At 43.2% G+C, this 13,740-nt stretch overlaps 1 protein-coding gene across 2 annotated transcripts in view; it reads right to left on the bottom strand.

Moving 5' to 3' along the window:
* The window catches only part of LOC135399005 (uncharacterized), a 289,237-nt gene that overhangs the window by 262,268 nt on the left and 13,229 nt on the right, over window positions 1-13,740 (bottom strand). For both annotated transcript variants that reach the window (XM_064630631.1, XM_064630632.1), the window contains exons 7-8: window positions 13,560-13,707; window positions 10,916-11,142 (exon numbers count right to left, since the gene is read on the bottom strand). In XM_064630631.1, coding sequence (XP_064486701.1) covers window positions 10,916-11,142; window positions 13,560-13,707 — 375 coding nt within the window. The remainder of the gene's footprint in view (window positions 1-10,915; window positions 11,143-13,559; window positions 13,708-13,740) is intronic.

Below are 13,740 nucleotides of genomic sequence, written 5' to 3'. Positions count from 1 at the left end.
TGCGAAATCAATAGCAGACGATTGTTCGGAACAAGAACACTAAAGAAAAAGAGGAACACACGACAGTTCAGCTAGCTTCCGTTCCGCCCATAGTCAAAGAGAGGAACACAGATCACGCGGTAACGGTTATCCCCGTCGGAATAAAAAGAGACGACGGTTCTCGTTGCTTTATCGAAATTTGGTTAAAGGTACTACAGTCAAACTCCTTTATAGCGAACACCTTTTTAACGAAAATACCACTACAGCAAATTTTTTTTTGCGGTCCCGCTGGAGCCTATGGGTCCAATAATAGACATCCTTTTTAACGAAAATACCTTTACTGCGAATTTTTTTTGCTGTCCCCTGAGTTGCGTTGTAAAGGAGTTTGACTGTATATATAAAGCAGTCGACGTCGAACCTATGCAATCAGCACGACGTGAGAGTGCTAGATTCAAAGGTTCAGCACAACAAGTAATATGCGCAGGAGTTTACTCTATAAGTATTTTTAATTGGTAAATAAAAACGCAGTCAAGAATGTCGGGGCGACGCCTGGTGGGAAGAAGTCCTCAATTTGTCGAGCAACCCTGTAAACAAGGAGACCGATAAACAGATGGCTTTCTTGCTGGGATTTGCAAATATACTACCTTTTGAGAAAATGTAATTTGTGTGAAAGAAAATAAACAAAAGCCGAATCTTGCACTCAGTAGCTTAACGTCTATACCTGGGCCTTGTTTCAGCACCGTGGCGCTGCTATCGTACGTCGCTCTGCTTGGCCCAGAGTCATGCGCATGAGACATTTTCGCCGCCGTACTTGGCGGAGTTGGCGTTTCGTCGGTCTGCTTCGCCACAGTGTTGCCAGTAGATGAAAATGTAAAATTTAAATTTGCATTTTTTTCGGCAGCTATATAACGTCTATATGAGAAACTTTTGCGGCATTTTACTCCTGAGGACGTGCACAATTCAGGGCTCACAAAACATGAGGTTGCACCTCGACTGCTTTATAGTACCTTTAACTAGACATTCAGGGGTAAAAAGGGTAACATTGATGCTGACGTCTTCTGAACTTTTTATTGAGCCACTGCGCCCTAGGTGGCCGTAAACACCGAAACGGACGTTTTGATTTTTTTTAAACTTTAAATATCGTGCTATCACCACAGAAAAGATTGAACCTTTTCTCTTTTTTTTTCACTTTTTTTTTCTTTTCTTTCAGGGCAGCTTAACAGGTGAATACCCCGCAGAGCCCAATGTTGCTGTTGTTTTGCATTTTGTTCAGATGAATAAATCGGAGCAATCAATTGCCGAGAATCCACTGTGAGCAGTGTACAGATGTGGGCAGATTGAAAGAGGACGGTACGTATATGGGCGATATAAAAGGACGTAACTGTTCTTCCTGGACACATTTCGGGGGAACCGTACCGTCATATCCGTCTTGGAAGCATACAGGAAAACCCCAGTGAAATCCTCAAACGGTACACCCGGTGGTGGGATTCGAACTCAGTACCTCATAACTCTCCGAGCTACCGCAACTTTGAGAAGACGATGCTTACATCTGGTACTACTATATATATGGTAAATGGAACAGAACCGATACCGCATAGAACGTCGCGCTATCGGCGGCGGCAACCGGGCCGTTATACCTTCATCGTCCCAATAACGTCCGGATCAAAACGCAAAGCAAATTCATAACCGTCATCTATCCTTCGGCGTACCCCCCTTAGAGTTCCGGAAGACCCCCTGCCTCCAACATAACCCCATGGTGTGGCTTCCGTTGCGTACCTTCTGAACGGGAACCATGCCATAACAATTTCGTCTCGAAGCCCGAGAAAAAAAAAAGTATGCACACATGCAAAATACCGTAAAGGTATGGCCCTCCTCGTTTTTAAAAAAGGGAAATGAAAAAAGAAATCCACAAAAAGAGCGAGAAGACCGTAAAAACAGCTTCAGCAGAAAGCGGTCTGTTTGTTGCCTTTTTAGAGCCGCGCCGCGTTTATTTGCGGAGCACCCCAGATGCAAATAGACCCAACAAATAACCTTGCGTCTCCAAAAAATTAAAAGGAGAGCAAAAGTTACCAAAAATAAGTATAACGACGAGGGAAGCGTAGGAAAAGAAAACCAATTAGAGTAAGCACCATCTACGTTCCGAAAGTATAGCACCGGTTTGTCCCTTTTTCCTCTTTTTCTGTCCCTCATTTTTTAACAGACCGACACTTCTGTCTGCTTTGCCCCTGCTCTCGTCTGTGCATGGGGCAATTTTTCGCGCACCGCTGGGGGAAGAATGATTGAGGAACGAATTTTAGAAGCATGTTCACGTAATTGGCGTGTCAGTAAGTCACGTCACGTTGAGCAAGGTGAAGCAAAATGCAGGAATTAGTTTTTACGAGGTTTTTGCACGTTCCAATAGGGGAAAAAAGTGCAAGAGAAATAAAGAGATCGACATGTAACCTGTTTCGTGATTTCTTTCAATACGCCACACCGAAGCTCTTAGGTTGATCACGAATTACACATCACGTGAATGTCACAACCCAGCAAGATCATATAGCATAGCCCATCATTCGATGTCAACACATCACATCACTCAACATAGCATCATTCTGCGTGATGTGATTGTGAATGATGGCCATGGTGATCATCAAGGGTGAATTTGCCGACCTATAGTACCATTACCCACCCCGGTATGCCTTTCTCGCTGTACCTGTGACATGATGCCAAGCACAATCGCAGACACGGCGTAGACACCTCAACTACTTCGAGAGATTTGCTCAACAACCGTGGCATCTGCCTCACCAACTGGGCGTGAGAAACGAACTCTCGCTCTCCAAAGCTGGCAGACGATACTAACAACACAAATTAGACGTATATTTGTTCTATTTTCAATGTCTGCCTCACCCTATCAGTAATCGTCGCAACTTGCGACTTCAAATCAGCGATACCTTGTGGAAACTTGTTACGTAACTCGTTTGTTTCGAGACCCCGGCAACTGTTCGATGAGCTTGCTCTTCTCTTGGAGGTAATTTTTGGCATAAGTTACGAGTTCGTTTTCTTTTTAAATATATTGTGGGCGAGTAGGACTCGGACTTGAGTCTTAATTCTTTCTTTCTCTCGCTCCAGTGCACGTGCGCGATGCCTGTTAGCACATTACGTTTCCAAAGTAACCTGCTTACTGTAATACCGCCGTCAGACTGACTAACTTAGTGTGACTTTCAACGAGTGACACTTGCACTTAGTGTCATTCGTGTGCTGTCACACGACATCTTTTAGTGACACTCGGCAGAAAGTGCACTAACAATTTAGTGAGTTCCCCAAACTCACTTCACCTCTCTTCGCCTGACCGAGTCTCTCGACGGCAGGCTTTGTGGTAAATGTTGAGAAAAAACGAGGGGCCCCGACACCACAATATTTTTAAACAAGCATTTTCAACAGCTTGTTTATACTATTTTAGCGCAGTGTGACATTGTGCCCAAAAAGCATATCATTACTGTCGTTAGCAGCCTGTGAAAAACTTCGCGCTCTCGGCGATCCGGCGGCGGTCGTATTTGTTGTGGCACATGTTTGAGGCCAATTTGTTTAAAACATTTTGAGGAAGGTATTGTGGCGCGCGCCTAAAAATTTTGCCGCCGTTTATACTTGTTTTTCGTAGTTGCCACCATTGTTGCGTAAGTGCCATCATCAAGTGACGTTCGCTTGGTTGGAGTGCACTTCACGAAAATGACACTAAATTAGCATGTGTGACAGGGTTATTAGTCACCTTATTGCTGCGTTAGTCGTCTAAGCTTGTAGCGAGTTACTATTCAACAAGGATATTTCCCATCTCTGCTTCGCACCCTGAACCTGGCAGGGAAAAAAAAAAAGCTCAAGGCCACTCCTACAGAACTTACTTCAGTTCTCGCAAAACCTAACCTCACTTACTTCGCCCCGAGAGAAGGTAGACACGCAGAGCAACAATGGCCCAGCCCGAACACAATAGCCGACACAGTAAAGAAAGGCAAAAGCACGCGGCGAAAATTCCATTCCCAAAGAGTTCCTTCCCACTGTGGGGGATCGTAGGCCTCGAATTACAAACCGGACGAAAAGCTTCCTTCTTCGGAGACCTCCGTTTTTCACACACACACACACACACACACACACACACATACACGAGCGCAGGCTGCTTTTGCTATTTGTATCGTCTGCGAGCGCGAAAGAGCCAACCCACCTCCTGGTCAGGTCGACTGGAAAAGACGTCCCGATTCAAGCCGCGCGTGAGATGTAAAAAAGTGAGCCACTCGAAAGCCAAGTGCCAAAACCGAGCTCGTGACTTTTTATATATTTTTTTTATTTCTTCTTTTTCATCGCGCAGACGTCGCATACAATTGGAGTTTTCGAGTCATTGTTACTAGCCTGCTGCGTATTTCTTTGCAGGCGAACATTTCTCCGTGTGTGACCGGCATTCTTGGCATATTCTCACCGGGAAGTTCGATACATATTCCACTCGCACCCGCTACTATACATATAACGTGGGTCTTTTTTCGACGAGTGAAATTCCGAGTGTGACTTCACAGATTCTACTTTCGCGCATGCGAGAAGATAAGAGCCATGACTCTTCGCTTGTTAGCATTCTGCAACGTACCAGCGCGTTGTTGCAGAACGCACACTATGCGCCGCAATTTCGGTTGAACTAATCATCCGCTCCAAAAAACATTCATTTGGTGGTATCAAACTTTGAAAACAGTTGCATGAGCAAAGCATTCCTGCAACGTGTCGTCGTTTGTTTCTACTTATAGTACGACATCAAGAATGTGCCGTTTCCACTAAATTTCGCAGACGACAACGACGCTGATGATGATGTCACTAGACTGCCGCGTTAATTTCCGTCAAACCTGGAGACAAATGGGAGGCTCTCTAGGCTTCGTAAATGGCGTTCGGACGTGTGTAGCATGAAAGTATGAATTTGCATAATCGATGTTCGCTAAAAAAAAAAGGAGGGTTCACAACGCAGCTGCGTGCGGGCCGGACAACAAAACAAACGCAGATGACAACGGAAGAGGAAGCAGACACAGCTAATTTCAAAACCGAAACGCACACACACACACAAAAAAGCCCAACCCTACGCATAATCCCCTGCAATTTTTCTTTTCGGGCGATCGGATTCGCATAAATCAAAGCGCACGTGCACGCAACGTGTCTATTTTATGGTACAACTTCGGTCAATACCGCTTTTCTTTCTTTCAGCACATAAGCAGACTGCTTTCAGGTGCGCTTTTCACTGACCATGAAATAGGAGAGAGGAGGGAGGAAAGCCCGTAACTTCGGCAAGTGGTAGTTTTAGAGGCCCAGGTGTACTTTGGATATGCTGAATGAGAAGCGTGCATCGAGTTTCGTCAGTCCCGACCAGACAGACGATTTTTTTTTTTTTTTGTCTGCCCAGTGAAAAGGAGATGCGGTTCACAGCCTCTTAGTAACCCCGTGGAAGCAGCGTGGAAGGAGTGGTCGGAGAGCTATTCAAGACGATATGTAGCTGTATATTCAATGGCATGAACGTGTTTGGTTTGGATGAGTCGCGCTTTAGAGATGCAGAATTGCTACATGCTTGGCTCTGAAAGCGCTCGGAGTTTGCATAACTGGAGAGTGTATACGTGAATGAAAGAAACTGTGTTGTCAGGTTTGTAAGCTGTTGACAAACAAGATGGATAACCTTTTGTTGGCCTTCCACCTTTTTATTTTTCAATGGTTCAAGCTCGGTGCCGATTTCCAAACCGTTTTACTGCAGTGAACTAACAAATAAAATAGAGCGGTAGGATATATTTTCCAGTATCATCAATGTGTAATTTACGGAGTAACCCTTGCATGCTCAGTATGTGTGTGCAGTAAACAGCCCAAACAAGAACAAATTTTGTCCACCTTTGTTCTCAATTCTGCTTCTCAGATTTGGTGTAGCCTCCCAGTATTTGTATCTTCCTTGTCCCCGCAACAAAAGTGCTACAGCATTTCGAACTCAATAAAGCAACACAAACTACTTTTCAAGTTCGACGGTTTCACAATCAATCTCAGAAGCCACTCGCAGTTGGTGCAAACATTTGTATACAGATTTGGGCTGATGTCCCCCGATGTATGAAAATACAATGAACCAAATATGGGACTGGCAGGTCGCATGAGAAAGACTGTGACTAAGACTAGAATATCTGACTATGCGCCACATGACTATAAACGTAGCAGTGACCTATCCAGAACTGGAGCACGGGGAATGTCGCAAAAAAAACTGGAGGGGGGGGGGGGCATTTTTACAGTTATGTTGCAACAGCTTTATATGTCATTGCTGACATGTTCTAAAGCTGAAATGACAAATTCACCCCACTCCCGAAGGGGGTGCACAGGAAAGAAAGGGAGGGGGTGCTGCCAAACGTTTAGGGGGTACAGGGGAGGGCCGTCTTCATAAATCACTGAATAGCACTGTATCATAACACACAGCTGTTGATTAAATCAAATGTGCACATTTGACGACAAGGGTTTATATGGTGTAAAATAAATTATTTCCTTAGACACAACGCATCACCATGATTCATAACCGAGTAGCATTTGAAAGTAAAAGTAAAATGAATCTTTTTTTTTTTCTAGAGTGTGGCACTGTTTACAAACAGAGCTAAAACTAAATTAAAATAAAATAAAATAAAAGATGAATGTGCACATTATTCACACAGCTCACAAACAGCACAACATGCAGGCCCAATATTGGCAATGTCGGCCCAATATCGGTCCAATCTTGGACCAATATTGGGCCGGCATTGCCAATATTTGTCCAATATTGGGCCTACATGTTGTGCTGTTTGTGAGCTGTGTGAATATATTGAATTGTGAATTGGCCCAATATTGGTGCAGTATTGCCAATATTGATTCAATAATGGGCCTATATGTTGTGCTGCTTGGGCTTCAACATTATTTTGTCCGTTATGCCATTGTAAGCACGCCATTCGTAAAACGTATCGGAGAGGGCGGCGCACCTGCTTAGCACTCTGCCCGCATATGCTACCGTTGCCTGACAGGCCAGCATTGCACACTGGAGGCTCAAATTACATTACGCTAACACACGTGCAGAAATCAATCACGATTCAGATAATGAATTGCTTCCATCCTGCTACACAGAAGTGAGACGTCACAGACTGCTGGAAAACCCACTGGACTGGCAGATGGTGTGTGTATGGGGACTTGAAGAACCACTCATGCATGCACATCAGGAATGATATCGGGCAAGGGTTAATGGAGCTATCATGTTTCTGTACTACACGTTTTGGATTCGATAGACAGCTCATTCTTATTGCTTCACTGCCACTCTAACTTAACTCTTTCTGCAGCTAGCAATATAACTTGCTACATTTATGATGGTGGAAGTCCGTCAAGCCCGTGGTCGATGCGACGGTGACAGACTTTCAAACCGGTTAAATGAACACAGGCAACCAGATCCCGGTACTTTTTTTCAGTGTTCACACTTTTGGAGTTAGATTTGTGACAAATAGAGCAAATGAAACTTCGGAGCTGGTTTTCCCAGCTGTTCATTTGCATCTGATTGTCATCACGGCGAGCTTCACCATATCTCTACGACTGAAGATAGAGGCTTCCTATCTGTTGCATGAAGTTCCAGACACACTAAGGAGTACAATAAAGCTATTAGTTACTATTTATCTCATACAGAAAATTTTGTAGAGCCCTTTTTGTCAAGCAGTATATCTGTAGAAAAGCAGGACAAGGGGTATTTAAACTTTCGCTAGCAATAAATGAAATGGGGGGAAAAACGAACAGCATTATTGCACAGGGCAGGCCCTTAGTAATGTTTTGACATAAAAATATCATGAAATTTCAACACAATTAATCAATCAATCAAGAGGCTTGTTAGACAGTATGCTTATGCCTATAACTCAATAAGTAAAAGAGGTATTCAGAAACTGATTGTTGCATAGAGATACTGGTGCTGAAATACACAAGCACACCAAATTCGGTTAAGTTTGAACTATAAATAAGGAAGTTATCTTTAATTGCCCCATCCCCCCTTAAATGAACATCCCGGTACTTCTTGATCCCGGTACTTGTTTTCAGTGTTCACACTTTTGGAGTTGGAATTATGGCGTACATGTATGGCATCATTAAAATTTCCACAAAATTTTGCAGACGACACTAATCAGATCACTAGACTACAGCACTACCTAGAAACCTAGAGAAAAAATATATGGTTTCGTAAATAGTGTTCGGTGTGACATGAATTTACATAGTCCATGTTCTCTAAAAGGGCATTCCCAGCTCCCACCAGTGTGGGCCAGGCAACAAAACAAATGCAGATCACAGAAGGGTAGAAAGCGGATACAACAAATTTCAAAACGAAAACATGCAAAAAAAAAAAAAAGCCCAACCCTGAGCATAATCTCCTGCATATACTTTGAATATCTTGCGTATTCTTTACTGACTAGCTCTACTCAAATTTCTGGGGTGCTAGACTTTCTTCCTGGTGATCTACAGTATCCCAGATAAAATAGCTCTGTTCTACGAATTTTAACCATCATAAAGCTGCATGGCTCAATAGACCTTCCCACCTTCTGTTAGGAAGAAAAGATCACAAAACAACGTGTAACCTTCCCTTCAGCATGAGTAGTGCTCAGTAGATCAAGGATAAAAAGTATTTCCACGGTAACATGTATGTAATTTGTGCTTCTATGTATGCCACAGCTTACAACGTGCAAACTATGTGCAAGAATTTCTGGAAGCGTGAAGGCCTTCCCATAAAGAACACAATGTTACACGTTACACCTTCACAGCTGTCATCAATGTCGGCACGTGCTTCAGTTCCCAACCTCAATTATGGTGACATTATTGAACGTGCTGTGCAGTAAAACCGCTTGCAAGAAAAATTATTAAAAAAAAAGAGCCCGTTTTATGTGTTCGCAAGCCTCCCACAGCTGGTGCTTCAAAATGGGAACAAGTGGTACATTTGTAAGTTAACAGCCATGCACAGCTGCACAGGAAATAGTACGGTGTTCAAAGCTGGAAATGTAGATATGGACCAGACACGTGTGGATCGTGGAACAAGAGAAGAACAGAATTTTACAGTGTGGAGGGTTACTGGGCCAGCACTTTCTCAATTCTCTGGGTTCAATCTGTAACCGAAAGCAAAGGAGAAAGTGCATTTCTGCAAAGGAGAAAGTGCATTTCTGGCAGACCAACAAAATCCGGCCTTGTTTCCGGGGTCGTTTCGTGGCGTCATACTGGCTCAATCGGCTTTGTCTGAAGATGGCAACTGCCCCAGTGTGACAGAAGGAGCAGATGTTGTCATTGCCCCATTTATATTTTTCACTATTAAAAAGCTAATTAGAGAAAATTGATCAGGAAAAGGTTGCCACAACCAAAAAAGACATTTTACAATGCTATAGTTTCAGGGGTGTCCCCATTCATTGTAAAGTTCCTCAAGGGCAGATGGTGTATTTGATGTGTGGGTATGCTACGATATTCCAGCATTCGAAATGCCAGATTTCAAAAATCCACAATTCCCAAATCCCAAATTGAACTACCGAAGCTTATAAGTAGGGCCTGACTTTTTTTTTTGATTACATTTTCCAGTAAAATTGGGGGGGGGGGGGGGGATATCAGGTTATACTTTGCTTCAATAATTCATGTGTAATCGGGTTGAACTGAACCTGATTCAACCTAATTCTGGTTAAATTGGGTTGGATCAGGCATAAATCTTTGGTTTACTCGGCATAATACACTTGACACACCAGTAGACACAGCGTATCAATATTTATTCTATGCATCTAAGAGGCAGCAGGGTCTCTGTTTTGACAGTTTGTATTAGCATATTTATGGATTTATAACACAGTTTCCAAAGTTGTGTGTTAGGTGTGATGACTTTGGATTCCCTTGGCCCAGCAGTCTTCGGGGAAATACCGGGTTAAACCCTGTTCGTCCCGATTTGAATCGGGAGATAAATATCGGGCATATTCAGGTATATAACCCTAAAAAGTCAGGCCCTACTTACAAGTACCTGCGAGGTACGAGAAATACGATGTTTCGAAATAGGCTATCACCTAGCAACGTGCCAGTTTCACATGTTTTCCATGCCCATCGAAGTCACTTTAGCGAATGAAAATTTGAGAATCCGATTTCAAGCATTACGCTCCGCCTTCACCGGCGACTTACGCGTTACGTAGTTCCTCCCGTGCGGCACCTTTGCCAACTCGCAGTCTGGATGTTTACACGTTGTGCATCACGCACGCGGCTCTCGGTGTTCATGTCAAGGGACAATCTCGACGCTGATTTATTGTACAGGTGCAGCATTCAAGTATCCCAATCGGATGCGATGAGGTTATGCCCGAGGCAAACACACGCACAACAATGGCGAAAATGAAACCAACTCCAAATAGCGATTGCACACGCGCATGCAACCTGCATGTGTGGCTGTTGCGTAGCTGTGTGTCAAAGAAATTCTATTCATGTGCCTATGTGTTCTACATGGATTTGTCACGTGAAATCTCAGCCATCCATTGCACACGTTTTCGCTCATGGAGACTCGTTAGCAAGAGCAGATGCGGACAACGCGCATCCTGATGGACTGGTGAGAAGCCGTCGAGAACTCGTTTCCGTATGTGCTTGATGATTTTGATGTCATGATTTCCTGTGACGTCATCAGCACGGGAGAATACTGCATGGGTTTAGCGCGTAAAGTGCGCACGTTCGAGAAATTTCGAATATTCCGAGACATTCGATTTATTCGAAAGCCACGAATAGAGAATCATCGAATCGAGACGAATACGAATACTGAAAATATTCTATTCGTATTCGAAATGTCGAATATTCGCTTTCGTGCTTGAAATTTCGGTTCCGATGTCGAATTCATTTTCTAATATGAATCTAATATCTGAAATATTCTATTCACTTTAAAAACTTTGAATGTTGACAGATTAGGATTTTGTGAACATACCTGTTTGTGCGTGCGTTCCTCGTCAATATCCATCACCTCTTGCTGAAGCGTGGCTGCGGTTATCTCATCCAGTTTTGCTTTTGTAAGGCTCGAGATGGTCCGCCTTATGTTATCTTTTGCATGCTCCAGTTCCAGAAGCTTTCTCTTAGCAAGTGGAGATGTCCTTGCAGACCCTTCAGTTGGAGTTGGTGGAGAAGTCATTGTAACGTCTTCAACTGGCACGTTTTCTGTAAGAAGTGTTTTTCATCAAATTAGAAGAAGGCATTCTTCAAAGAAATTTTGTTGGCAAAACACGCTTTTTTGAAGGAAACTTGTTCAGGTATTTTGAAGGTATCTGGAAATGAGCACACGATGCACAAAAACTCTTCCAGGAGAATACAGTGAACCACCGAGTTAAGAACCCTCGATCTATTAATTCTGTCGCTTTATGAACAGTATTGCGCAGGGAATGCCCTGTTTATTTGCTGCTGTATGCATTATTAGGAAATAAACAAGTTTGAAGCGGGATTGAAGGTAAACCCATAACCCAAAGACTTTATGCCATAGTCTTTACGTGCACTCTCCATGCTCGGAGAGAGCCATGGTCTTTTCCATCGCAGTATCCTCAGTATCCGAAGAGTGAATGCATTTTGAGGAAATAAACCTGAAGGATATTTTGATCTGACCAGATTAAGCTTTGTCACCGAGAGCTTAAAAAAAAAAAAAAAAAAGAGAAAGCACCACGTGCCCATGCTACCGGAAGAAAAATCACTAGAAATGCTGATTCACCTGTTTACCAGCAAGGGTTATTCAGATTTCAGAACAGCTAAACAGTTGTCACCTTGGAGCAGGATGGATCAAAAGAATAGCAAAAGTAATGCAATAAAAAAAGGGCCTTCTGTTTTTAAGGTCGAACCTGGTAAAACCTGTTGTTACCCCCCCAATTTGCATTATCGTTACATACACCTGAAAACCACTGAAGACAAAACTTTGCAAAGAGCCAATTCAGCCACCAATACGGGCACTAGAGCACAGTAAGCACTGCACATTCAGCACGGCCATTCCACACCTGGTATTCATCTTAAATGCAAGAAGAACTGTTTTTTTTTTTTTCCCGCACCTGAAAATCTGCTTCTCCACCACATATCCCCCGATTTTAAAGTGTTTTATGGCTCCTAAAATAACACCCGATTTTTATCCCCCTCAATTTTCAAAAAATATAAAACCTGAAAACACGAGGCCCTCAATATAAAATGTCAAAATATGTAATTGTCATGAGATGGGAGCTCTCATGGACGTGCACTGATCCTCGAGAAGATATTTTGGGGAAGACGAGGGAAATTTTGGACCTGTGAGGCTGCTAACGTCAAGTATCCTTAACATCACCTGCTTCAGACTGCTCATGACTGCTTCAACATATTTTCCAGGCCTCCTTTCAACCTCTGAGCTCCAGTGTTTCAAGTAGTTTCAAGTTTCTCCGCAATGCATGGACTCCCTTAAACTGCAACCTCAGTTTATCTGCATTTACATCTTTCACCAGTCGCTGGTATTAAACCCATTTATGATTGTTCCTGTCTCGCAGTTCCTGCTCATGTCACGCTAGTGCCTCCCAAAGCAGCACAACATCTTGGCCCAATACTGGACCAATATTGGCAATCTCGGCCCAATATTGGATGAAGATTGGACCAATATTGGGCCAGTATTGCCAACATTGGTCCAATATTGGGCCAGTATGTTCTGCTGCTTGGGTCACCTCAACTTTCAGTGATGCTCGCTTTGACCAGCCGCCCTACACAATATCATCACGGTAAGGAGCTGTGAAATGTATGCTAAATGAGAAATGTATTCTATCCTGCAGATGCTTGTGAGATAAAAATAGTATTCATTTACTGCTGTCGTACGGTGCTTGATTTTTCAGAGACCGCTTGGCATGTGCTATCACAAAGCGGGACCACTTCTATAGATAGCAACCAGCTCCAAAATGCAACACTCATGTGTTGCTGCGGCTGTAGCTGCACTATGCAAGGGTCACTAAAGCTAGGTCAGCTGCAAGGGCCAGCTAAACTAACAGCAGTCTACTATCCTCTCTTACGAAGCAGGCTCAATGTTTGCAATTTCATTCATGTCAGAGGAGACACGAGGACATTGTTCCACAACATGCTAGGATGAAGCCAGAATTCTTCCCCAGCAGGTTGATCTTTGGCAGTTGAGAGTTGTTAACAAGAACTACTGTATGACTGAAATGGCAGAGTGCTTGTATTTGTCATGTCTCATTTTGTACAGAACTCATTGCAAACTTCTTTTGATGAATAGACAGCAAGAGCCCTCATCACCAACTGGTGGTGGGGTCTAAATGATAGACAACCAATCATCAACTGGAACTTGCTAGTAAAATTACCTGTGTGATTGATATGGTAGTGTGCTTGTGTTTGCCATTTTCCATTTTACATGCCACACATTGTGAACTTTGCATTTTGACACACACACGAGTATGAAAAAATGGCTAAGAAGCAAGCGAGCTGGTGAAGATGATGCATAATGTAACGTTATGCAACACAATGACTGCATTATGAGGAGTAACATTATGCAACACAATGAGTGCTTTGATCAACTGACAAAAAGGCCCCCAGATTACAGACAATGCAAAGTGAGTAAAAGTGCTTACCGAACTTACACTCCTGGCTACAGTAGTAGTAGCCATTTTCATCCTTAGGTTTATTCATGCTCAGTAACTGGAGGCTGAATACAGCTTGACTGCCAAAGTCCTCTTCAGCAAACTTCTCGTACCACTCTTTCTGAATCTTGCGAATCTTCTGCAATAGAATAGTATTACAGTTTAACACTGA

This window comes from Ornithodoros turicata, chromosome 6, assembly GCF_037126465.1.
Source record: "Ornithodoros turicata isolate Travis chromosome 6, ASM3712646v1, whole genome shotgun sequence".
Lineage (NCBI taxonomy): Eukaryota > Metazoa > Arthropoda > Arachnida > Ixodida > Argasidae > Ornithodoros > Ornithodoros turicata.
The sequence above is the reverse complement of the archived record's forward strand: the minus strand, read 5'-3'. Positions and strand labels throughout refer to the sequence as shown.